Source organism: Mus pahari, chromosome 12 (genome assembly GCF_900095145.1).
Source record: "Mus pahari chromosome 12, PAHARI_EIJ_v1.1, whole genome shotgun sequence".
NCBI lineage: Eukaryota > Metazoa > Chordata > Mammalia > Rodentia > Muridae > Mus > Mus pahari.
Genome location: NC_034601.1, coordinates 28,752,839 through 28,776,502, shown reverse-complemented (window position 1 = coordinate 28,776,502; position 23,664 = coordinate 28,752,839). Strand labels below are relative to the sequence as shown.

Below are 23,664 nucleotides of genomic sequence, written 5' to 3'. Positions count from 1 at the left end.
CCCCCCCCCCCCCAAAAAAAAAAAAGACCTTTAAAAATGCTATTCTCTGCCCGGTCAGAGGGTACAACAAGGTTGTTAGAATCAATGCTTGTGTGGTGGGAGGAAGCTAAGAAATACAGGAAGGACACATATTTTAATTTTCAATATGTCTGCATTCCAGCACGAATGGCCAGAAGATGTCACTGCTAACCCATCGGACAGAGCTAGAGTCCACAAACCTCCTGGATCCAATCATCAGAGGACTGCTGGCCCTGACCCACTGAGGAAACACCTCACCTGCCCCAAGGCTAGTCAGGGTCTCCCTGTGCTGCTGCTTGGTCATTACCTGGTAAGCATAAGGGTGGGGATACCTGTGTCACTTAAAGTACACATCCTGAAAACGAGAACCTAGACAGGAGTGTGGTGACACCTGAGACAGGAAGATCATGAACTTGAGGCTAGCTGGGCTATTTACTGAATTCTAGACGGGGCTTGGGTTAGAAGGGGAGACCATTTCTCACTTCTCTGCTCAAGTCATCTCAAATTCGGCCAAATCTCTGTGTAAACAGAGGAGCAAAATGTGCATTTTTTTCTTCTAAATTTCTGCAATTCAAGTTATAGATTGCCAAGTTGTTTTTGTTTTTTTTTGTTTTTTCGAGACAGGGTTTCTCTGTATAGCTCTGGCTGTCCTGGAACTCACTTTGTAGACCAGGCTGGCCTCGAACTCAGAAATCCTCCTGCTTCTGCCTCCCGAGTGCTGGGATTAAAGGCCACCACGCCCAGCGCCAAGTTTTTTATATGGTATTCACCCATATATACACAGATGCCTCTTACTATCTCCTACAAGACAGCTCTATACTGTTTTTGCCATACTTTCAAAGTTACATACAAAATCAAAGGAGCTATCCTTCTTTCAGAGCAGTGGTTCTCAAAACCTGTGCTCAACACAGAGACCACCTGAGACCATCAGAAAACAGACATTTACATTACAATTCAACAGCAGCAAAATGACAGTTAAGACAGAGCAAGAAAAAGAATTTTATGGTTAGGGGTCGCCACAGCATGAGGAACTGTATTAAAGGGTCACAGCATCAGGAAGGTTGAGAAATGTTGTTATAGAGGCTTAGCCAAGGTCACCTCTGGCTACTCTTGTCCCTAATGCTTGCCTGTAAGAGCTGGTTAGGACATTGGTCACTTGGAAGTAGAAAGAAGTGGCCCAAACCAGTCAGGAGCAAGGGTGCAGACAAGGCCATCCTTGAAGGACTAGTTCTGAGGCCAGCTCCTCTGCCCGCCCACAGTCCTGCTCACCTGTGTCTTGGCACCATGGCACACAGCACAATATCACCACACACATGGCCTCAGTGCTGTCATTTTCCTACATGCAGCTGAGCTCCGGCCCTCGTTTTTTAAGAAGGGCAGGAAAGCAGCTAAGAAGGAGCTAGGGATGTTTATTTCTTTTGTCTGGCATGGCAATGGGATGTTGGGGACCAATCATGGCAGGCTGGAAGCCCAGTTCCAAAAGCAGATGCTCTTCCAAACCTACTGTAGGTCCCACGTGGAGAGCTGACACTGCCCACCTCTAAAGAAGTTTCTATCTAAACATAACCCTGTCAGCCAGTCTAAGGTGCAGGATGAAAGTGCTGCCCCCAGACATATTTTTATATCCTTTTGATGAAATGAGTCTTCGCAGTGGAAGTCCTGACTGAATAGTGGCATGTCACCTTGCCCTTGTGTGGATTTTTCACCTGGATTTCAGCACATCTGCTGCCAGCAAGGTGTTGACTGACCAGGAAATTCTGTGCCTTTCATATTACAACTGGAGACCATGCTGTATGAAAAAGGGGCCTCTGTAATGATACCCTTCCTGACTGTCACAGACTGTAGCAGTCCTTGAAGCCAGGGGACACAGCATTCTGGATCTGAATAAAACTGATTTTTAGGGAAACTTTTTGGACCACGTTCACTGCGTGTGGTGGCCTCTGTCTCAAATGGAGTGATTTTTGGCTTCTTGTCAAAGGCTGGCAGAATTAGATTTTTACTCTCCAACATACCAAGCAATCTTTAAAATGATAACCCATTAAATTATCAACAACCTAGGTAAACACAAAAGCAAGTCCCTGTGGGTTACAAAGCCCAGATGAGTCACAGCTGTACTTCTCAGGACATCTAATTTAGTGTCGCCACACTCACTTCAAAGAAGAGGGATCTGAGGTTTAGAGAAATGAAGCGCTTGCTCAAGATGGTACTTGATTAGTGAGGCAGAATGTGGCTCTGAGTCCGGTGTCCTGGGCATCGTTGAATACACTCACTACTGAGCCACAGTGCCTCCTGAAAGAGTCAGACCCAGCTCGGTACCTGTATTTCTACCTTTAGTGATAAGCAGGCAACAGACAATGCTTTGGGGAGAGAATTAATTTTTCTAACTTCCTCTAACAGCAAGGGAGGGGAAGGGGACCTTGTAATAGCTTCCATTTTCCTTTCCTTTTAAATGGTATTGGCTAGACCACCACGAACCAGGAGATACTTGTAAGGAAACACTGTACTCATTCCTGCTGCCAGTCAAATAGCAAGAGCCAGTAACCCCCAGTTTAGAAGCATCACACTTTGAGCAGAGACCGCCAGCACCGCATGCACTGCGCCTGCCCAGAGCAGAGACCACCAGCACCTCATGCAATGCGCCTGCGCACAGCAGAGACCATCAGCACCTCATGCACTGCGCCTGCCCAGAGCAGAGACCAGCTGCAGGGCATCCGCCCACGCAACTGCTGGGGATCCATCACTACCTCGGCAAGAGTGATCCATCTTGTTGAACTGAAAGTAGCCAGACTTGCACTGACAGAGCGCGACGCCATCCAGGTCGGTGCAGATGGAGGTTTCTTTGTCACATTCTGGACTTTTCCGCTTACACAAGCTGCCCGCTGGAATGTGAAAAACAAGGCAGTGAGAGTAAACCAAACCTCTTCTTCACACCTTATGACGCATGAACTTGCTATTTCAATAGGCTCAGGGGAGAGTTTCCCAGAGTCTTCTTGGAGCCATAGTCCTCTGAGGCCCCTGCCCAGTCTCTGCCTCTTGTTCCCTGGTTACCGCCAGTAAATAAATATTCAGAAGCATTCCCTATGGAGAAACCAAACTGAGGAAGGAAAGGGCGCTGCCCAACCTACAAATGCAGCCTCAGTATGGTGTATTCTGTACCTTCACGTTGAAGGGCTGGGAGTAAGGGAGGTGGGGCGGGGAGCTGGAACAAACCCAGAAAATGTGACCATGTTCTTAGGGAGTCGGGAGCTTGGACCCAAACCAACCAGTGCAGTTAGACCAGTCTCAAGTGGAAATATGTCCGGGCTCTGGGTCCTAGGGACCCAGGACCACTCCTTGGTAAGGCAGCTTGCTTTGCTCTCAGTGTGTTGCCTTTTGGAGGCTTGTTACAGAACGAGGTTTGTACGGTAATCTGATTCCCCAGGGTTGGCAGGAAGCTGTTGTCTGTCTGTCTGTCTTCCCACGACGGTGTTAGGAAGGTTTATCCAGCACTGGATCTGCAGCAGCACAGAGACCAGTAGGTGAGCATGTACTGGGGTGGGGGTGGGGTTCCTATTGGCCCGATCAGTCGCCACACCATCACCAGGAGAAATAGAGGCAGATGAGGAAGGAACCCTGCTTAAAGGCTGGTTTTGTGTTCATTTGGGGGCTTTATTCCCCTCATGGTTGATAAAGAATCAGTTAACTATTATCAAAAAGTATTCACTGCTGGGCACATAGTCCTCTGGGAGGTTTTATACGGCCAAGATAATGAAGAGTACATTTTACCACACATACCTGGCAAAGGTACACATGTCAGTGGGTGCACAGAGAGAACAGAACTATGAAACCAACGTGATGGCGGCTAACAACTTATCTATACGTGTACAAGGTAAGGTAAGGCAGATGTGTGCTTCTGCCTTTGGGGGTCAAAAGCAAGTTGAACCCAGGAGGGGAGCAGCAGGGGATGGGAAGAGTGTGAGCCTTGTACAATGAAGAGTGGGTGCTTCATTTTGTAGGCATCTGTCAAAGAAAAGGCCCCAGGCTCTTCAGAAGGTTCCTGTTAATTCTGCAAAATTAACCCTTGCCTGGGCAAATTCTGGTGATGGGCGCTGACACCAGGGCTTGATGCCCCCCCCCCTGGTGTGGAGTTCCCAGCATCCATCCCTCTTGAGGGTCCTGAGAACTGAGACTGTCAGTTCCCAGCCGGGGGAATTAGGGCACAGCTTTGGTTCCCAGTGCTGAATTTCCTGCCTTTATCAGTGGAAGCTGACGTGTTAAACCTGGGCTCCTTTGTTTATTGTGAAAAGTTGGTATTTCAGGGGAAATGTTTAAATGGAAAGCTCTCACCACGCAAACTCTGCAAAGCTGGCACCAAGGAGGACCTCAGCCTCCGGCCCCTCACATCCGACCTCTCCGAAGGCTTTGCCAGTCAATGAGACTTGGCAGAGAGAGACACCTCCAAGCATAAAGAGTGCCCAGGCCATCCTAGGCTGGGAAATGCCCACTCTGATTGGGTATTTTCTGGAAGTCAACGTTAAGTTCTTCTTCCATCCTGCCCACTGATCTCGGCTGCTGGCGAATATTCGTTACCAAAAGCAACCAGTTCCTGCCAGCCTCCAGATTTCTGTTTGAACGGGGAGGGCGGGCCCGACCCTCCCATGAAGAGCAGCTTTCCTCAGCCTTCTCAAGGAACGTGTCTCATAAAGCCACCCAATAGGACCATGCAGAATCTCACTTAAACCGATCCTTGGTGATGGGAGTCTCCTGCATCCACCGTTCCCATGGTCTTTCCTGGGCATAACATCCGTCAAGCTAGACAATGAGCACTCAGCGAGCACGGCTGAGGCCATGAGGGGGATTTCCAAAGTCTCTAAATCCCAGGAGACCATGAGGACTAAAGGGCTTTGAAAGGAGGGAGACGAACATTCTCTGAACTGAGGGGAGAAAGTCCTTCCCACCAGCGGCAATGTCCAGGGCAGCCTAGTGCCGCCCGGATGCTGGAAACCCAGAGGTGTGCCGCACCTGCTGGTCTAGCCTCCTCTCTAGCTCCAGAAAAATTACCAAGAGACAGAGCCAGATCCCCTGGCAACACCTAGAGATGGTTTGGAGGAAATACAGATATGAGTGGCTACTGGGCATGGCTGTCTTTATGCTCAAGGGACTGGAAGGGAACACAGTGAGGATGGCCTCCTCGTGGGGACAAGAGTCTTCCTATAGGCCACATGGGGGCAGTCCAAGCAAGGCAGATGGGGTAAGCAGGCACTCCTGCTAGGGCGGGCTCTTGCGCATCCACACAATCTTGCCAACTTGATCTGCAAAGCACCGATGCACAAGCTGGCAACAGAAAAGTACCTTGGTCCAATGCTGACCACGCCAAATGCAGTCTAGAAATGGTTAGCAAACTGAAGGGTACCTACCTCACTGGGAGGAAAAAAATGGTACCCTGGAGCCCTTGGCAAGAGAAACAAAACCATACAACCAGAGAGCCTCAAAGCATCCAGCACTCTAGAACAGGGCATGGACTTTGAAACAAGCCACTCCAACTCTGTTATGTTCAGCTCATTTCCCCCCAGTTACTGAGTAGCCAGCCCCCCAGAGCCCATCTCATGGTGAAAGGGTAAGTACCAGCTCCCAAGCTCCCAAGCTCCCAAGCTCTGCAGTGCAACTGTTCACCCGAGGAAAGCTCTGGACCAGCAGTTACAGCATCCTGACCCACTGGGAATGGCCTAGACTAACCAGCGGATATGGTACCAAAACCTGATTCGTTCAGTTCATGTCTAACATCTGGATGCCAGATGGGGAGACTTAGCCTAAGCTCTCCTTCCTTTGCCAGACCTCAACCACTGGTCCAATGAGCTAACCAGAGTACACTTTGATCACCAAAGAGGGACTAGCCCGCTTCTCATTCCAGCAAAGTTTTCTTCTCCCAGCTATAAAACTATCCCTGAAAGAAGCAAGGGCGTCTTCCAGACTTGTCCTGCGTGCGTCACCTTTCTCATTGGCCTTACCCCAACCCAGGGCAAGAGCCTCTGAGCAAACAGGAACAAAGGCAGGGCATCCTGCCGTGCACCCGCTCAGTCATTCGATGGTTTTAGGATAGAAAACAGACAAAAGATGGGCAATACCGCACGAGTATAGCTCTGTTTTTTTTTTTTTCTTAGTCATCACCATATAAAGGTTGCTGGGTCATTGGCAACTTTACAGACTCTCTCTGTCACTTTCTGTCTCCCCGGGAAATGGGAGTAACAGCTTTGGGTTCCTTGAGCTCCTGGAACATCCTCCCCTCACCCTGGCGCTGTGTAGACGAAACAGAAGGAGCCAGGTGCCAAGGATCTGATGCTGTAAAGGCCATGTGTGGACAGATGTGTGTACTGAGCATCGTGAAGGCTTGTTCTTATACCTCTCGAAAGACAAGCTCTGTGAAGGGGCTTTTCTGGGCCTGAGCCCCGAAACCTCCCACCTCTAAGTCTATGCCTGCCTGCAAGGGCAGGTTCCCCACCTAGAGGACTCCCATCTTACCTCGAAAGACCCGCCTCTGAGACCCCAAGAGCTGGCAGACTTCAGCAGAGGACCTGCAGGAGTTGACATATTTCTGGATCCTGTCTGCCAGGTCAAACAGTGTCACATTGGAGGCCAGGGCAAAGGTGGTTTGCAGTGAGATGACCACTGTACTGGGCTCCCTGTGGGCAAAAAAGTTAGCAAGGCCTTAACTGACTTGAAATGACATGTGGGTGCCAGGCAGCTTGCAAAGTACATGTTACTGCCATTCTCCACAGAAAGAATAGGAGAAGAGACCATGGTCTTGGGTTACCCGGTGTACTGGCTGTAAAACAGAGACTGGCTTTATTTATTTATTTTATTTTGGTTTTTCTAGACAGGGTTTCTCTGTATAGCCCTCGCTTTCCTGGAACTCACTTTGTAGACCAGGCTGGCCTCGAACTCAGAAATTCACCTGCCTCTGCCTCCCAAGTGCTGGGATTAAAGGCGTGTGCCACCACGCCCGGCTTTATTTTGATCACCCATTTGGGAACAGCACCACTCTACACCCCTTCCCCGCCCCCATTCCACAGATCAGTTCATAAGCAAAAGAAATTCTGTTTCTCACCTAGACACACGGACTGTAGTTCGGATATAACCGGGCAATGTTGAAAAACACACGTTTAGCTGAAATGAAGAAGAACCCGGTTGTCAGACAAAATCCTTGAGCCAAGAAACAATTTCCTATTTCCAGGATAAGTAGTTTCTGTCGCCACCAAGCTATCAGCAGGCAGCTTTACCCAAAGCAGTGTGGCCTTTGTATCCCCCGCCCCCCCCTAAATATCTTTCTGTTGTTTTTCCCCAGGGCAGATAGTGGATTAGTAGGGAAATCTCATCAGGAAATGTTCAGCGCAGCATCCTCGAAAACAAACATCTTCAAAGGAGAAGATCCCTTCTAAGACCCAGGGTTTCAAAAACAAAAGCCCAAGGCAGCGGTTTACTTGGACTCTGCATGGTGAACAAGCTAGCTGACAGAGCTCAGCTCCTCTCCCCAGGTCTGACTACAGGCTCCTCAGAATCTACAAAGATGAGTTGACCTGCCCCAAAGGTCCTTCCTCAAAAAGACTCTGTGGGAAATTACATGACGTGGGTGGGGTGGGGTCAAGAGCTCTTTTGTTGGGAACACATTAGAGCTCTGTGCCTCCTCTTTGCCTTGTGCCCACGGAGAGCAGAAAGCCCCTGAGACACAAGAGCGCTGTGTCCTCCTCCTTAACAGCGAAGCTCAAAGCCCCAGATTCCCTTTAATGGAGCAGAGGGCCTCAGCATCTAATCCCAGGTAGATAGATCCACCTGCCTTCAGGAAGATGGAGTCAGGTGTGGAATGTGGCCAAATGGTGTGTGAGTTTGAATATCACATTAATATATTCTGTAGCAATGATTTATTATTATTATTGCCGTATTAACCTTTTACCTAGTTATGAACAGAATGCCATCTTAAGGAAGCCCATGCTAATGCTTTCTCTGATGGCCATTTAATTCTTCACTGCTGGTTGGGGTCAGGTGTGTCATGGCCCAGTGTATCCTATGGTGATACTTGTTCAAACAAAGAAACCAACCAACCAGCCAAGCTAGGCAAATTGCTTAGAAGGACTAGACTTTTGCACAGGGCTCTAACGAATCTCCTTCTGGCTAGAGATGCCATGCCTCTGCCTGTGCGAGGCAGTTTCTAAGCTATCATTCAGAGTGTCCTGACTGACAAGAAAATCTTGGTTGAGCTGAGAGTCCTGGGTCATGCCAGGAGTATCTGGCATAGCCCCTGTCGCTAGCCATGTGATCACACCAGTAGTGTGAACAATAGGGGGAACTCTGGGTAATATGACATCATCTCAGCCTCTAGAGGGCCTAGGGACTGAAGTCAGCCATGTGGGCAGTCAACCTTGTCTATAAGGCAACATCCAAATAAATGCTTCAGATCTCAAAGCTCAGGTAAGCATTATGGCTGGCAGGACTCCATGTAGTTAGTTACACACTGTTGCCGCGAGGTACCAACAACGTCAGTAATACCACAGGGACACAGCAACTAGAAGCTCTGCTTTCCAGACCCGCAGACTCTGGTTCAGGCTAATTTTAACTTTAAGCCTGTCAGTGCCACGGACCGTATTTGTGCCTGTAATCAGTTCTGTGGGTCCTCCTAGCGCATTACTGAAATGTAGAGTGCTCCTAGAAACCTCCAGACTTGCAGCTAGTGTAAGGTAGGTGACCGAGTAGACCGCTGTCAACATTGCTTCTGCTTCGAGTGGCCTCAGACAAGCCTGTCAGCTTCCAGAGCCTCCCAGCTTCCCATCTGCAAATGTGTCACCGTCCCTCTCACAGGACTGAGCATCTGGCATAGTCCCCGTCACAGATTAGACATGGAGATGGAATTAAGACAAAATCCTCAGCCCTATAAGAACACTTAATTCCTGGCTAATGAATAAACTCTAATTCAATGTAATGGAAAATCTAATTTCATTTCATCTCTAATTTAGTGTAATGGCAAATTTCGGTTCCCAAACACCAAATCTTTGACTTGGGCGGCAGTGGAGAGCAAAACAATGTATTGTCTCCATTTCGTCCCCATTTCTTTTTCTCCGTTCTTCCTTCCTTCTATAAAAGCAAAGAGGGAACGAACAGCGTCCTAAGCCCCTAGATAATTTACATTGTGAGCTCACAAGCCCAGTTCCAAGTCTAATCGGAATTAGGACCAGGCTGCTGGCATCCTTTGGGGACGGAGTGGCCTTTCTCCAAGCTCTGAGAACACAGGAGGTCACATCAGGTATCAACAGCAGATGGGACACTATGCTTTTCCTTACATCCGCAGCTGACACGGGTGCAGGCATCGCCGTGCCTATTGACTCTGTGTTTGCCCAAGAAAACAAAACAGCCTGGCAGCCTGGCAGCCTGGCAGCCGGGGACTGCATATGAAGAGCAGCACCCTTCAGGCCCTAACACCTTGCTTTGATTTCCAAGACTTTTTTTTTTTTAACTTCAGCTTGAACTTTCCCCCGTGAGTACAGAAGCAAGTCCGGTGGATACAGATGACCCTAAGTAGTATGCACTTCTGAATGAGATCTGGTCTAGAAAACTAAGGATTAGCATGCAGCAGAGCGTTGTTGGGGAAACTTACTGTTCGAGCAATCTCGTCTTCAAGCTCATGAGTGTTGGAATGGTTTTCTGCAGTAGTATTGAGAAAAGTCTTCTTTAACTTAAACTGGGTCACGAAGGTTCTAACTGAAGAGGAAAACATTGCCCATTAAGCCACACAGCAGAGACCAACGCAAGGCTACACAGCTGTTAATCTCTGGGCCGGCCAGCTTTACTCCCTTACGAGACAGTCTGGGTTTGTCTTCTCCTTCCTCATCTAGGTGACCAAGGAGTGACACACGTTTGTGGTAGGTTTAGACTCCAAGGTGCTGAGAGTCCACTATTATCAGCCATGTGAAGAAAACAAGCCATGTTAGAAACAGGGCTGGATTCAGAAAGGGGGAAAGCCTCCCTCATCGTAAGGCCTATTTCACTCATAAAACCGAATTCTAGGTAACACCCGTTTTTGATGATTAGGCCTGAGGCTCCAGAATGAGCAGACAACCAAAAATTAACAGAATAGTCCCTCTTTAGAGCTGGTTCTAATCACTCATTATATTAAATTATCTTTATTGATTATTATTTATCATATTAAATTATATCTTATTATATTAAATTCGTATCTTTCCCTCGATACAGAAGACACAGGGGCTGCATGCTGAATTCAGAGGAAGGCTGGCAAGGGAGCCAGGGAAAACAGTTAACATTTCAGAGTTAACTGACTAAAGCCCGTAGTTCTTATTTAACATCCTTCTGCTTGTTCCACAGTTCAGTGAAGCCAGCTGCTTAGGACCCTCTCTGAGCAGCAGGCAGCTCTTTGAAAACCCTCTGAGCCAAGGGAAAGTCTTTCAGCACGCTCTAATTTGCATGCCCCTCTGATGTTTGCGAACAATGAAGCCAAATGACTTGAAAAGAGAAAGAGGCCATTAGCGCGACTAAACCGACTAAACCGCTTTCCTCCCTCCAGTCTGTGCTATTTGTGGGCGGGCACTCTGCACACTGTCACCTGACTTGCTAGGCTTCACTCCTCACGGGCGCAGGTTCAAATCCAGACTCTTCCCTTCGGAAAAGTGCACAGGGTAAGGGTAAGGCACACAGACGTTCTCTGCCCGTGCCTTCTGTTCTTAGCATGAGTAATATCATCTGTCCTTTCCTAAACCCTGTCTTCTTTCCTGGAAGGGATTTGCCCAAGGCATTTATACCTCTGTGGAGAGGAGGCTGTGCTTGGCTTAAGTTCCTGCTTATTGTAAAAACAGGGACGTTCAGCCTCTACTTTGTCTTGGGTGACTCCATTTTACAAGCAGCATTTGACTCTATTTCATGCTGTGGGTAAAGACACCCCCTCCTGTCCAGCATGGGGAACAGACTACTAAATATCTTGTTACAAAACTGTATCAATTAGATTGGATCTGTATGAGTACAGGGGCTTACTAAAACCCTTAGTGGAAAGGGAGGCCCTAAGAGCTTGTGAAACACACCAAGGAAGGGTGTAACAGCCACTTCTGCACCCCATGAAGAGGAGGACACCTGACACTCTTGTGGCAATGGCCCCAGTAACCTGGCATCTGACCACCCAGAATACACCGGGACTGAATGACCATAGGGCTTCAGCTCTGCTCAGTCTCCACTCTTGCCGTGGCATTCTCTGTCCCTTTGTCCATCTGGCCCCGGTTCTATGTCAGATCTCTCCCCTGTGGTCTACATGGGTCTGGGCTTCACCTCGCAGCCCCGTGCCTGCCTTTAAGTGCCTCTCATGTGTACAGTCCCAGCTCAAGCCTGCACCCCACGGCAGCTTGGTGTGTTCCCCAGCAACTCTCCAGCATGGCTCTTGATCTAACCACTAACAGACTGATTCGCTTCTCGTCCGTATCAGCTCTCTGACACTCCTAAGGCCTCTTTAAATATCTTGAACTTCGCTGTAACAAAGTATAGCTATTTTGTGACACACACACACACACACACACACACACACACACACCCCTCTTTACCGTGATGTGTAACTTGCGATCTGAGTTAATATTAGTAATTAAATTTGAAATAAGCCGATGCTTGCCAGTGGCCAGCTGTCAGGGGAGATGAGAATAATTTGGCAAATCAGAGCAAATGAAATCGAAGTAGCTTGTGAGCTTATTGTGACTCAATAAATTCTGACATTGTGGAAAGACACAGATGTGTCCCTGTTTTTAATATAGTTAGTGTATTCAAGACAACTTCCATGTCTGCAGTTACCCCGCCCAGCTCTAAAAAACGGGTATTGTAAAAAAATCACATTGATTTACTTTGTGCCTGCCTGCGTGCATTTTCACATGTGTGCACGGTCCAAAACACTCATGTGAAATTCAGAGAACGGCTTGTGGGAATTGGTTTCCTTTCTACCACGTGTGGGTCCCAGGAATCGAACTCAGCTGGTCAGACTCAGCAGCGGGCACCTTTATCTGCTGACCCACATAACTTACAAAGATAAGATTTTTTTTTTTTTAATCTCAGATTTAACTGCTGATTTCACTATTGACCCGTGACAACTGCTTGTTTTCCTAGCATCCAGTCTGGCGAAGGCTGCCTTCCATCTGGACAGCTCTTCACACTCGGTGGCGCTTGCTCAAGCGGATTATTTTATTCGACATTCCCCAAACCATGAGCGAGCAGTGAGCAATGTGCAATCTGACATAACAGATGGGGACACTGAGGCTCTGGCCAGTCAGTGCCGGTGGTGGCTGGGAGCCTAAAGCCAGGCATTTGAAACCCTGGGTTTCAAAACACCAACAACAATAACCAATATTCCCATCTCCTTCATTCTTCAACTGCACACATTCAGCTAGTTCCCTATAGGGTGTGGCTACACAGACCAAGTTACCCAGATGCACCAGAATATGGGGATTCTTGATTTTGACTCATGTCTACATATGTAGACTTTCCTTTTTTAAGAAAATAATGCTCAATTTTTTTTGTATTTCAGACAATTTTCAAAATTCTTATTTTAGTAGAGTGCCGGCGTTGAGAAGCTCCTTCTATCTGTGGGTGTTAGGGGTCCATGCGGATAACACTTGCAGCCAACACATAGGTTCTCCCCAAAACATTGGCTGAGCACTTCTGCAGGAGGCCTCACACTGGGCAACTGGAGCTGTTCCAAAGGCCGATTATTTCATCTGATAGTTTCAGCTTCGAAACTGAATATCTCATTCTAACTTCTCTAGCGAGCAAGGTGTTAAACTCAGCAACCCAAAAAGGGTCACGCCCCGTGTGCAAGAACTCTCTTCTAATAATAACTACACTGTTGTACAATGGAAAACTACGGGCTGGAGACCAGGCTTCTCACCAGTTGTGGCCCACACGTGGCCACTGAGCATCTCAGAGCCTCTGTCTTTGCTGCATTTGTTGATCTACTTTTTTAACCTGTAGGATGAAGAGCGAATGGAAAACCAAGCAGCTTAGTGGACCTGTCAAACGAGGCACAAACATGACCGACATTGTGGCCGGATTCCAGAGGTGGCTCTGTCAAAATGCACCTGTCTGTGGCTAACAACTCAAGGACCACTTTCAAAACCAAGGGGAATGTGTGGACACAGAAGGCAATCAGAATTCTACTCTTTTCTTACTCTAAAATATAAATATAAATAAACACTCTGAAATTGTAAGTAAATAAATAATGTTTAAAACCCCTCTGTAGTTGGAATATCCTTTTGATTTCTTTTAACTGAAGGGTAAAATGGTTGAACAAATACTGTTATGCACAAATGAGCACATTACACAGGCATTAAGATATTTGTCTTTTTTTTTTTTTTAGTAACACAGATATCTCTTGAACTTAATATATAAAAATATAATGTACATCAACAAAGGGTGAAGAAAAGTATTGCATCTGCAGGTGTTGGAATAACAGGCAATGTGCTTCACTTCGATATCCCTGGGTTTTTTTAGCTTGGAAAAAAAAAAATGTTGACTTTGATTAGGAAGGAAGCAGTCAGTTGCAAGGCAGACTTAACTCTCTTACCCAGATTGCATATTCCTTTCTCCAACTGATACCCGACTGGGCATCTGCAGGTGAAGAATCCCTGAGTATTGTTGCACGTGGCTAGGGGGGGACAGGGGCTGGAGAGACATTCATTCACATCTGCAGGAGAGGACAGACAAGAGCATGCTGATGGGGTGGCAGACAAAGAATCATCATTCAGTACCTACTAAAGCCCACTGGCACCGTGTGCCGCGTGCTTCCAAAGAAGAACGGGAAGCCACCCTTGTTCTCGTGGGGATGGCTGCCCCGGGCCACCCTTGCCCTCACGGGGATGGCTGCCCCGGGCCACCCACCCTTGTCCTCACGGGGATGGCTGCCCTGGGCCACCCTTGTCCTCACGGGGATGACTGCCTGCCAGGACAGTGGCAACCATATGAAGAATTAACTATATCACAGGGTGGGATTTGGGTGTACAGAGATAAACATAGATCTGGTTGGTTGTTATTGTTGCTGTTGCTTTGAGACAGGGCCTCATCCTTTTATCCCTGGCTGGCCTGGAACTCACTATGTAGATCAGAGTGGCCTTGAACTCATTGGGATCCTACTATCTCTGCTCTTGGGCGCTGGGATTAAGGACATACCCAGTAGAAACAGTAGATTTTGATGCAGGGAAGAATTAAAGACGTTTAAATTATATTTAAATGATAAATAAGACTAAAGAGATTTCGCCCAGTAGATCTTTGGGGAGAGGGTATGATTCTGAGTTGAGGGACCGGCAGAGTAAATGCCCAGGACAGGAGAGTGTAGGTATCTTTAAGGAGCTCTAGATGGTCCAGTGTTGCAGGGGTGTAGAGAATCTATAGAGCAGAACCAGGCCAAAAGCCTGTGTGTATCATACTGTGGCTCTTCATATTACCATATAGACAACACACAAGCATCCTAACACTTAAGCAAGAAGACTATTAAAATAAAAAAAAAATCTTACCTTTGTACAGTCTAGAACAGAAAGGCTCTTTTAAAATGATTGTTTTTAAGTATGTGTATATATGTACACACATGCATGCAGGTACCTGCAGAGGCCAGAGGTGTCCATTTGTGTTGGAGCTACAATTATAAGCAGTAATGAAGTGCCCCAATGTGGGTTATAGCACCCAAACTTAGGTCCTCTGTAAGCACATCATATACTGTCAACCCTGGAAATAGGATCTTACTGAATAGCCCAATAGCCCAAGTAACATTACACTAAACAATCCTGCCTCTTACCCACACTGCAGTTCTCGCCCTGCCAGGCAGGCGGGCACACACATCGATACCCATGGCCAGTGAGGTCCACAATGCATTTGCCATCATGAAGACAAGGGTTCACGGTACAGCTGTTGACTAAACACATGGAAGGAATAACACAGGCGATGATGTTAAAGAAGCTCTGGAAAACATCTCATTCTCAAAGTTAACCCTTGGGTCTAGCTTATGTTTGCTAACTTGCCCTGAAAAGAACTCGCACCCACTAAGATAGAGCAGGGTCCCCAGAGGTGCGAAGACAGAGGTGATGGTACCTGGCATAGACATAGTTTGTGTTCATAGTCAAGTGCTAGATAATTGTATACCTGAATGTAATCACGAATACTAAATGCTTCTTGCGGGCTACTTGGTTCAGGACCAAGAATTATATTGCCTTTGTGATACTTAGAAAATTCTACTGGACTCAGTAAATGCCAACTTAAAACATGTTCTAAGGTAGAAAGAATCCCCAATCAATTTATCCTGTCTGCTCCAAGATTTACTCTGTGTGCAGGCATGCACACATATGCATGGCTCCTTTTTTTTTTTTTCTCTTGGACTTTGTCAAAACTCTAGAAACCTCTATCTGAAAAATCTCAAAACATGTACATTTATTTGTAGTTGCTACGCTTTTTGTTGTTTTGATTTATCTTGAGATGGTCTCATGTAGCCCAGGCTGGCCTCAAGTTAACTACATAGCTCAGGATGGCCTTGAACCCCTGATTCACTTCACTCTACTTCCCAAGTGCTGGGATCCTGCATGTGCACCACCTTGTTCAGCTTCTGAGTGTCTTGAAATTTAATCAGGCCTCCACAGATTGCCCACCGCCTAGAAAACTATCAGTTAAACAAGGGGATGCCCTTCTCAGGTAGTTCACTGTGGTCTCAGTCTCCTAGGCAGCCTGGAGGGCAGTGAACTTCTGAGACTTCTGTCTCCACCTCCCAAGTGCTAGGGTTACAGGTGTCCCATGCCCCGCCCTTTCCAACTGAATCCATGAGGGCCTTTTCATTGTCACCCTGGAGTCTTCCAGTCATTCTCTGCCCCATGACACCCACATTCTGTCTTACTCTAGATAGTTGGAAGGGTCACACTCTGGTTATGACATACTTGTTTCATAAGGGGTTTTGAAAAGCTGAAAACCACATTATCGCTTGGAGGGAGGAAATTACTGGGGTAGAGGGGGAAAGACAACAGAAGTCATGTCGTTCAAAGTAACCTGAAACAAGAAGGCTACTCTAGACATGGCGATCTTATTCTTCACAGCTATCATTGAGATTTGTCATTTTGAAATTATGTGTATGTGGGGGGCGTGGGCAGACATGTGGGTGGTGTGGGTAGACACATGGGCACACTGTTTATGGAGGCTAGGAGTAGGCACTGCATGCGTGGAGCTGGAATTACAAGTGGCTTTGAGTTTCTCCACGTGGCTGCTGGGAACCGAACTCAGGATCACTTCAAGAGCAGGACGTCCTCTAAACAGCTACGGAGACATCTCTCCAGCCCCCATACTTTAAATGTTACCTAGCATCACCTATATGAGCAGAGTACCTACATGATTAAACGCTGTGCCTGTAGGTAATTCTATAGTTTGCAGTGACCATGCTGTAAACACCTCCAGCAACTGTAACAGCTTACACTCACTTTAAGGGAGCCTGCTGAACCCAGGACTGAATATATTGGCCAGTGGAAATGAAGATTTTTATTTTTCTGGAGAAGCAATTATCTTTTACTTCTTAGACATACTCAGGTCGCTGAGAAGGGGGGGCTGTGGCCTAGCAGTGGGGACAGCTTATGACCCTGCACTCCAGGTTCATCCTCACAAACTGAAATTCGTTCCACATACTGAGCTCTCTGCTGTGGCCGCCACACACCATTTCCCTCCCTTCCCTGTAACTTAAGATGCGATCTGTCTCTCCTTCAACAGCACTTCTCCTTTCCCGAGTCTGCATCAACCACAAGTGCCTTGGGAACCCCATGTCCCGCTGTCCTGCTTCTGCCTGTCTTTGCCCCAGGTTGCCTTTTGCCCCTGGCACAGGCACCTTCAGCACACTGTACAGATAGCCTTACCCACAAGGCAAAGAAAGTCTGGTCAAGCGATCACTGGGAAGAGGTCTGTCGAACATCCTTTTGTTTGCAAGCTTTCTGGTTACGAACTAGCAATAGAATTAAGGAGACAAAGAACTAGGGGCCTCTTGGATGGAAAGAAGCCTTTGACCAGGGAAGCCCTGAGTGTTTCCCTGAGCTGACTGACTGGGAAGCTCTGGGTTCTCTTTGGAAAGCAGGCATTCAACTTACCTCTACCTCTAACAAACGACCTAAAGAGTTTTTTTTTTTTTCCTTCTGTGGTGCCTGAGAACCTATGGGAGACTGTGTATGTGCCAGGCAAGTGTTCTGCCGACACTCTGCATCTTAGCCCTGTGAAAGTTGCTCCTTCAACTTCTCCACTGTCCAGACCCACATCTACGCCTGGCACTGACCTTAGATGAGTTAAAGGCACACTTAAAAGGCTTGGACAATTACAGGACATGACAGGCTACAGTTATATCTTCTATGTACATCACACAGAGCCAAAGTGTCCTCTCTCCTCATTCTTCAGAAAGAATCACGTAACTTGGCGGGGGGAGGGGGGATATCAGGAGACAATTAGGCCCATGCTGCCCATATTTCATGCTTTGTACTTCAGTGGGAGTCATTCTGGGTCATAAAACAGACCCAGTTACTAGCCACATCTACATACTCACACAAACCACAAGACCCTTGTAGCTCTAATGTTGGACAGGGCCTAGTGGTCAATGTATTTGTAAGATGCACTTTACCTGGGGTTAGAGGCGACAAGGCTATTGGTGACTGTGGGGTGCTCTGAGCAGCAAAGGTGGTATCTCTGGAAGTCAACATTTCAGCTGTAGAAACATCTGTGGTTTGAGGTGAAGATGGTGTAAGAAAATGTGATGGACTGGACTCTTCCGCCCAGTCAAGCTCTGTGGTCATTTCTTCTGCTGATGTGGTTGAAGTGGTCAGAGGGATCGGCTGAGTGGTAGGCTCCGTATGCTCCTGGTTCCCTTCTGTGGTGATGGCCCCCTCAGTTGAGATGTGTGGTGCTAGAATTTCAGGATTGGTTGGGAGGTACGGTTTCTCCGGGGTAGTGTGTACAAGTACAGCATCTGGGGTCAAAGCTTCTACATGTGACAGAGTACTGGGACTGGTCACAGGAGAGTGAGTCGTCTGGGGCATGGCAGATGTCAAAGCTGGAGACATCTGGGCTAAGCTGGTGCTCGTGGCTGGAAAGGCTGGCTCCGTGGAGAACCCTGTTAAGGCTGGGGACCAAGGGGTCCCTGGAGGAAGGCTCACTGTTACTACTCTGGTAGAGTCTGTGGGCGGAGACACCAAGCTTGGTGACTTAGCTTCTGGGATGGCTTTCTCTTCTTGTGGGGTGCTCTGGTTCTTGGGGTTTGCTGTTTGATTGCTGGGGATCAATGCAACGGCTGATATCGACATTTGGACTGAAGTCACACGCGGCTCCCTTGGCCTGTGAGGGACTAGAGTAGAAGATGGATGTGGGAAGGTTGTTTGTGAGACAGAATATGGGGCAAGAGTTGACACCAGTAAGGAGACCGGTGAAGGTGACGGTGAGGATGTGGCTGTCTCAGAGGTAGACCCAGGAGACCCGGTTGATGGCAAGGCTGATGAGAATGGCTGGGGTTGTGACAGTGAGGGTAGAGCAGAAGACACCCCTGAATCAGGTGGGTCCTCACCAGGTTTGGTACTGGTATCAAGAACCATGTTTGGCATATTGACCGTGGACGTGTAGGTTGGAAGGTTGGATGTATGCAGAACCGGTGACTCTGTGGAAGACTGAGCAGGCGCGTCATCGTAGGAGGACATGCTACTTGGCTTAGGCTGAGCCTGAGAAGGAGAGTCTGAGATCTTAATGGAAGAGGTTGAGCTCTCGCCGGCCTCTGAGTAGGAGGTGTTATCTGTAATGGACAGTAGCGTCCGTTCTCCTTTGGTGAAAGTAGACGGAACATAGGCGTGGTCTGTGTGGTCACTGGAAGTCCTCTGTCCAGCGTCTGAGCCATGCTCTTGAGTGTAGCTAAGTCCGGTGACTACAAAGGGAAAAGACAAAGTTGGGTCAAGGAAATGAGGAATCTTCGAAACAAGCACTGGACAATACTCTTTTGTGTTTTATCCGTGAGCATAAGCGAGGAAGATGCTCTGTGAGAGGCAATTTCTCGTGGCCAGCACTCCGCGTGAAGATGACAGAGGAAGGCTAATATAGTCAGGGTCACTCAGAGTAGATCCTCCCCCCCCCCCATGAGAAGCAGTGATCCTGACAGAAGTGAGACTAATGGGTAAGTGGGGACTAGGAGCTTAAAAATAGGAAATGTTTCCAAAGCCCTTCCTCAACCCCCTTTCTAATGAAAACAAATTGCCATTGAAAAGCTCCCAGATCCCAAACAGTAATTGCCATTATCAAATGGAAAAAGAAATCCGTTCCCAACTTTCCACTCTGTATAATGAGGTACTTCTTCCCAGGAGATAGACTTCAACGCAGTTACTGCTCTCCTTTACTTTAACCCCCTTAGGCAGATGTCATCCCATATACCTCAAGCAAGCATGAGGCGAGAGGGGTGGGGGAACCCAGAAAGTTCTTTTCCTGATAAGAAGTAAGCTACTTTTTGAGTTGCCAGTCAACCTAGCATCCCAGGACTGCTGGTCAGTCTACAGACAGCAGAGGAAGGCAGCTGTGGGAAGACACACCTCCGAGAGTTGGTGCCCCGGACAGCAGGCCAGAGTGCTCTGTCACGTTCCCGCGTGGAGTGGGGCGCGCAGGGCGGGTCGCTGCACTCGAGAGGTCAAGGGACCGCAGTGTGCGCTCCCCGCTCCGGGTGGACATGGCAGACGTGTGAGGTGTGCGAGCCCCCGAAGTGCTGTCTGCCAGATCGGAGCTGTCACTCTGCATTGCACCATCTTCCGGAGCTGCAGGCAAGAGAGCGCAGGTAAAAGCAGGGACAGGACGTTTAGCCTCCTGTTCAAGCCCAGAGGCTCTTTATCAATGGTTGATACCTCTGTATCAATGGTTGATACCTCTGTTCTGGTGTCCCGAGTTCACAGTTAAGGGAGTTACTCCAGCCAAATGATCCAAAATACTGGATTTCTGCTCAGTGATAAATGATAACAATCAGAGCTGTATCAGTGACGTTGGTGGCAAGTTAAGGGTGTGACTTGTGAAGTGTCAGTCACCATAGGTCAAAAAATAGCATGGATACTTAATGGGCAGTCGTGGCGCACTCAGGAGACAGAGGCTGGTGGATCTCCAAGTTCGAAGCCAGCCTGGCCTACAGAGTGAGTTACAGGACAACCAGGGCTACACACAGAAACCATGTCTCAAAAACAAACAAACAAACAAACAAACAAATGAACCCAAAGGGCACAGAGAGTAAAATTCATGTTCTTTTATTTATTTATTTTTTATTTTATAATTCTCTCTCTCTCTCTCTCTCTCTCTCTCTCTCTCTCTCTCTCTCTCTCTCTGCATACATGCCACAGCAGGAGTGGGAAACTTGGAAGATGATTAGCTGGAGTCTGCTCTCTCCTTCCATTATTGGGTTCTGGGATCAAGCTCACATCATTTTGCCTGGCTGCAAGCACCTTTATCCACTGAGCCATCTTGCCAGCCCTGTTTTTATTTTTAAAGCACTTGTTCTATTTTGTTGTACTAGGGAAGGCAGCACATGAATAAATGCCCTTTCTCTCTTTTGACAGGGTATATGTTGTATGTTAAACTTTGAACAGGCTTATATTATTAGACCACCGAGTAAATCTTTTTCAGAAATAATGAGCATCAAGTCCGAACTTGATCTGTGCACATACACATAAATAAAATAAGTATTTTTAAAAATAGTCTTTATTTAATTATTTTAATTTTTATGTCTTTAATGTTTTGGTGTGTCTGAGTGTTTTGCCTACATGTATATCTGTGTGTCACGTGTGTGCCCCATGCCTGCAGAGGCTACAAGAGGGAATCAGATTCCCGGGAACTGTAGTTACAGGCAGTTGTGAGCCACCATATGGGTGCTGGAAAGGAACTCAGGTCCTCTCCAAGTATCACAAGGGCCCTTAGCTACTGAGCCATCTCTCCAGACCCCTTATTTTTATTTTAAAATTATGTGTATCTGTATGTGGATTTGTAAACAAGAGTGCAGTATCCACAGTGGTCAAAGAGGGCGTGAGAGCCCCTGGACTTACAGCTGGCTATGAACCATCTGATTAAGGTGATGGAAAAAAGAGCTCAGGTCCTCTGCAAGAGTGGTACGCATTCAACGGCTGAGTGCCATCTCTGTAGCTCCATTAACCACCCCTAAAATCAACATTAGTGTTAATCAGTGCTTCTCCACTCTCTCTCTCTATCCGGGCACAGAAAAGAACCTTCAACTGGAAATGAGCATGCAGACAAGACATCAGTGACCCAGAGCAACAGTAAGCCACAAAGGTGACCTACGGCTGAAGGGCTTGGGAGACAGACACCTGGGTGCTGAGCCACCTAGTGTGGGTGCAAGAGGCCCAACTCTTAAATTTGTGGGCCACAACAATGGAATTTTGTGGGCTAAGAGGAAAAGATATTAACCGAGAGGTCGTGTATACTCTGCAAGTGAAATTTAGGCAGGCAGACAATCACATCAGGGTTAGAGGCTGAAAGCAGCATCATAGCTGGAAGAAGCGGAGTTTGAACCTAGCAAGGGGGCAGGCTGAGAACTACCCAAGGCAGGTGCTATAATTAGTCAGCTTCGGCTGAATCAGAGTCAAAGAGGGAAAGTATTACACGAACCCATAGCGAGATCATTTCAGGAATGAGGCTACTCCTTATCTAGTTTTTAAAAAAGGACTTGCCAGGGGTGGTGACACACGCCTTTAACCCCAGCACTTGGGAGGCAGAGGCAGGCGGATTTCTGAGTTCGAGGCCAGCTTGGTCTACAGAGTGAGTTCCAGGACAGCTAGGGCTATACAGAGAAACCCTGTCTAAAAAAAAGGATTTAAAATGTACACATATGTGCATATGCATTTATGTGCATGTGGGTGCAGTTGCCCATGGAGGCCACAAGAGGGCATCACATAGATATTCCAGAGTTGGGAGCTGCCTGATGTGGGTGCTAGGGACCAAATTCAGGTCCTCTATAAAAGCAGCAAGTGTCCTTAATGGCTGAGCCATCCCCTACTCCCTACAGCCCCAGCAAGCTTTTTAATCACCCAAAGGTCTGATGGAAATGAAACCGAGTTTTCCACGTGAACCAACTGGGCATTACCTGTAGAGAGGAGGGTCCTGAAAATGTAAAACTACGGAACCAAAGACTGTGCCAGGGGCCACAGGGCAGCGTCAGCATGCTTGTCACTTGGTGTGCACCAGGTTTCGAATTCAATCCTCACTACTCAGGGTGGGGCTGAGGGAGGAACCTAGGGTTTCAGGTTGAGAAGTTAACACGCCTGGGCCCATAGTGGTGAGAGCGGAAAATGGTATTTCCCAGGCAAAGAAATAAAAGACTATAAACATCTTCTCCCTTTACGTTTGCTCTTTAGTCTTTTCTGTCCTTCTTTTTTTTTGAGACAGGGTGACACTATGTTGCCCCAGTCGCGCTACTGCTTTGTAGACCAGGCTGGCCTTGAACGCAGAGATCCACCTGCTTCTGCCTTCTGAATGCTAGATTTACAAGGCTCACAATACCACACCAAGCTCATACATGGGGTTGATTCTTTCACAATCAGATACTTCTGTATGTTACAGACATCATAATAAGCAGTGACCTCCTCGGAGGTGGGGAAGTCAGAATTTAAATCTGTTAGAAATGTAGTGACAAGCATGCTCGCTTTAACCAGTACCTACATTATGATGAGAAAACTACTGGGTGTTATCTTCAAAAATTACTCGAAAGCATATTTAAATATCCCACAGAACAAAACAAAATAAAATGAACAAATAACAACAACAACAACAAAACAAATATTTAAAATGTTCCATTAGACTTCATCAAAATTAAAAACTTTTATGCTCCAATAATACCATCAAAAAGCAAAAAATGATGGGCTACAGAGATGGCTCAGTGGTTAAGAGCACTGGCTGCTCTTCCAGAGGACCCGGGTTCAATTCCCAGCACCCACATGGCAGCGCACAGCTATCTGTAACTCGAGTTCCAAGGGATCTGACACAATTACCTAGACACACATGCAGGTGAAGCACTAATGAACATAAAATAAAAATAAATAAATTTTTATTTATTTATTTATTTATTTATTTATTTATTTATTTATTTATTTATTATATGTAAGTACACTGTAGCTGTCTTCAGACACTCCAGAAGAGGGCGTCAGATCTTGTTACGGATGGTTATGAGCCACCATGTGGTTGCTGGGATTTGAACTCTGGACCTTCGGAAGAGCAGTCGGGTGCTCTTACCCACTGAGCCATCTCACCAGCCCAAATAAATAAATTTTTAAAAAGTAAAACCAACAAAGTACAGAACAGGAGAAAGTACAGTGAGTTATACATGTCAAAAGGGACTAGTGTCCAGAATATTAAAAAACAAAAAACAAACAAAAAAAAGCCCCCACCTTATACTCAATGCAAAAAGTGGCAGCTTAACTTTAAAATAGTTAAAAAATTCAAATGGGCATCTTCAAAGAAGTCACACACATAAGCAATTACTACTGGAATGGATGTTCATTATCACTAGTATAATGAACTGAGAAATGCAGATTTGTATCACTCTCTATATGTGTGCATACATACACAAACACACACTCACTTTGGAAAATAGACTGGCAGTTTCTCAAAAACTTAAAA

General features: G+C 47.0%; 1 protein-coding gene across 3 annotated transcripts in view; it reads right to left on the bottom strand.

Moving 5' to 3' along the window:
- The window catches only part of Heg1 (heart development protein with EGF like domains 1), an 81,820-nt gene that overhangs the window by 23,667 nt on the left and 34,489 nt on the right, over window positions 1–23,664 (bottom strand). For 2 of the 3 annotated variants that reach the window (XM_029544422.1, XM_029544423.1), the window contains exons 5-12: window positions 19,590–19,808; window positions 17,648–18,934; window positions 14,813–14,929; window positions 13,589–13,708; window positions 9,641–9,744; window positions 7,103–7,161; window positions 6,517–6,677; window positions 2,763–2,897 (exon numbers count right to left, since the gene is read on the bottom strand). In XM_029544422.1, the coding sequence (XP_029400282.1) occupies window positions 2,763–2,897; window positions 6,517–6,677; window positions 7,103–7,161; window positions 9,641–9,744; window positions 13,589–13,708; window positions 14,813–14,929; window positions 17,648–18,934; window positions 19,590–19,808 (2,202 nt within the window). The remainder of the gene's footprint in view (window positions 1–2,762; window positions 2,898–6,516; window positions 6,678–7,102; window positions 7,162–9,640; window positions 9,745–13,588; window positions 13,709–14,812; window positions 14,930–17,647; window positions 18,935–19,589; window positions 19,809–23,664) is intronic. The other variant, XM_029544424.1, reaches the window with a different exon arrangement.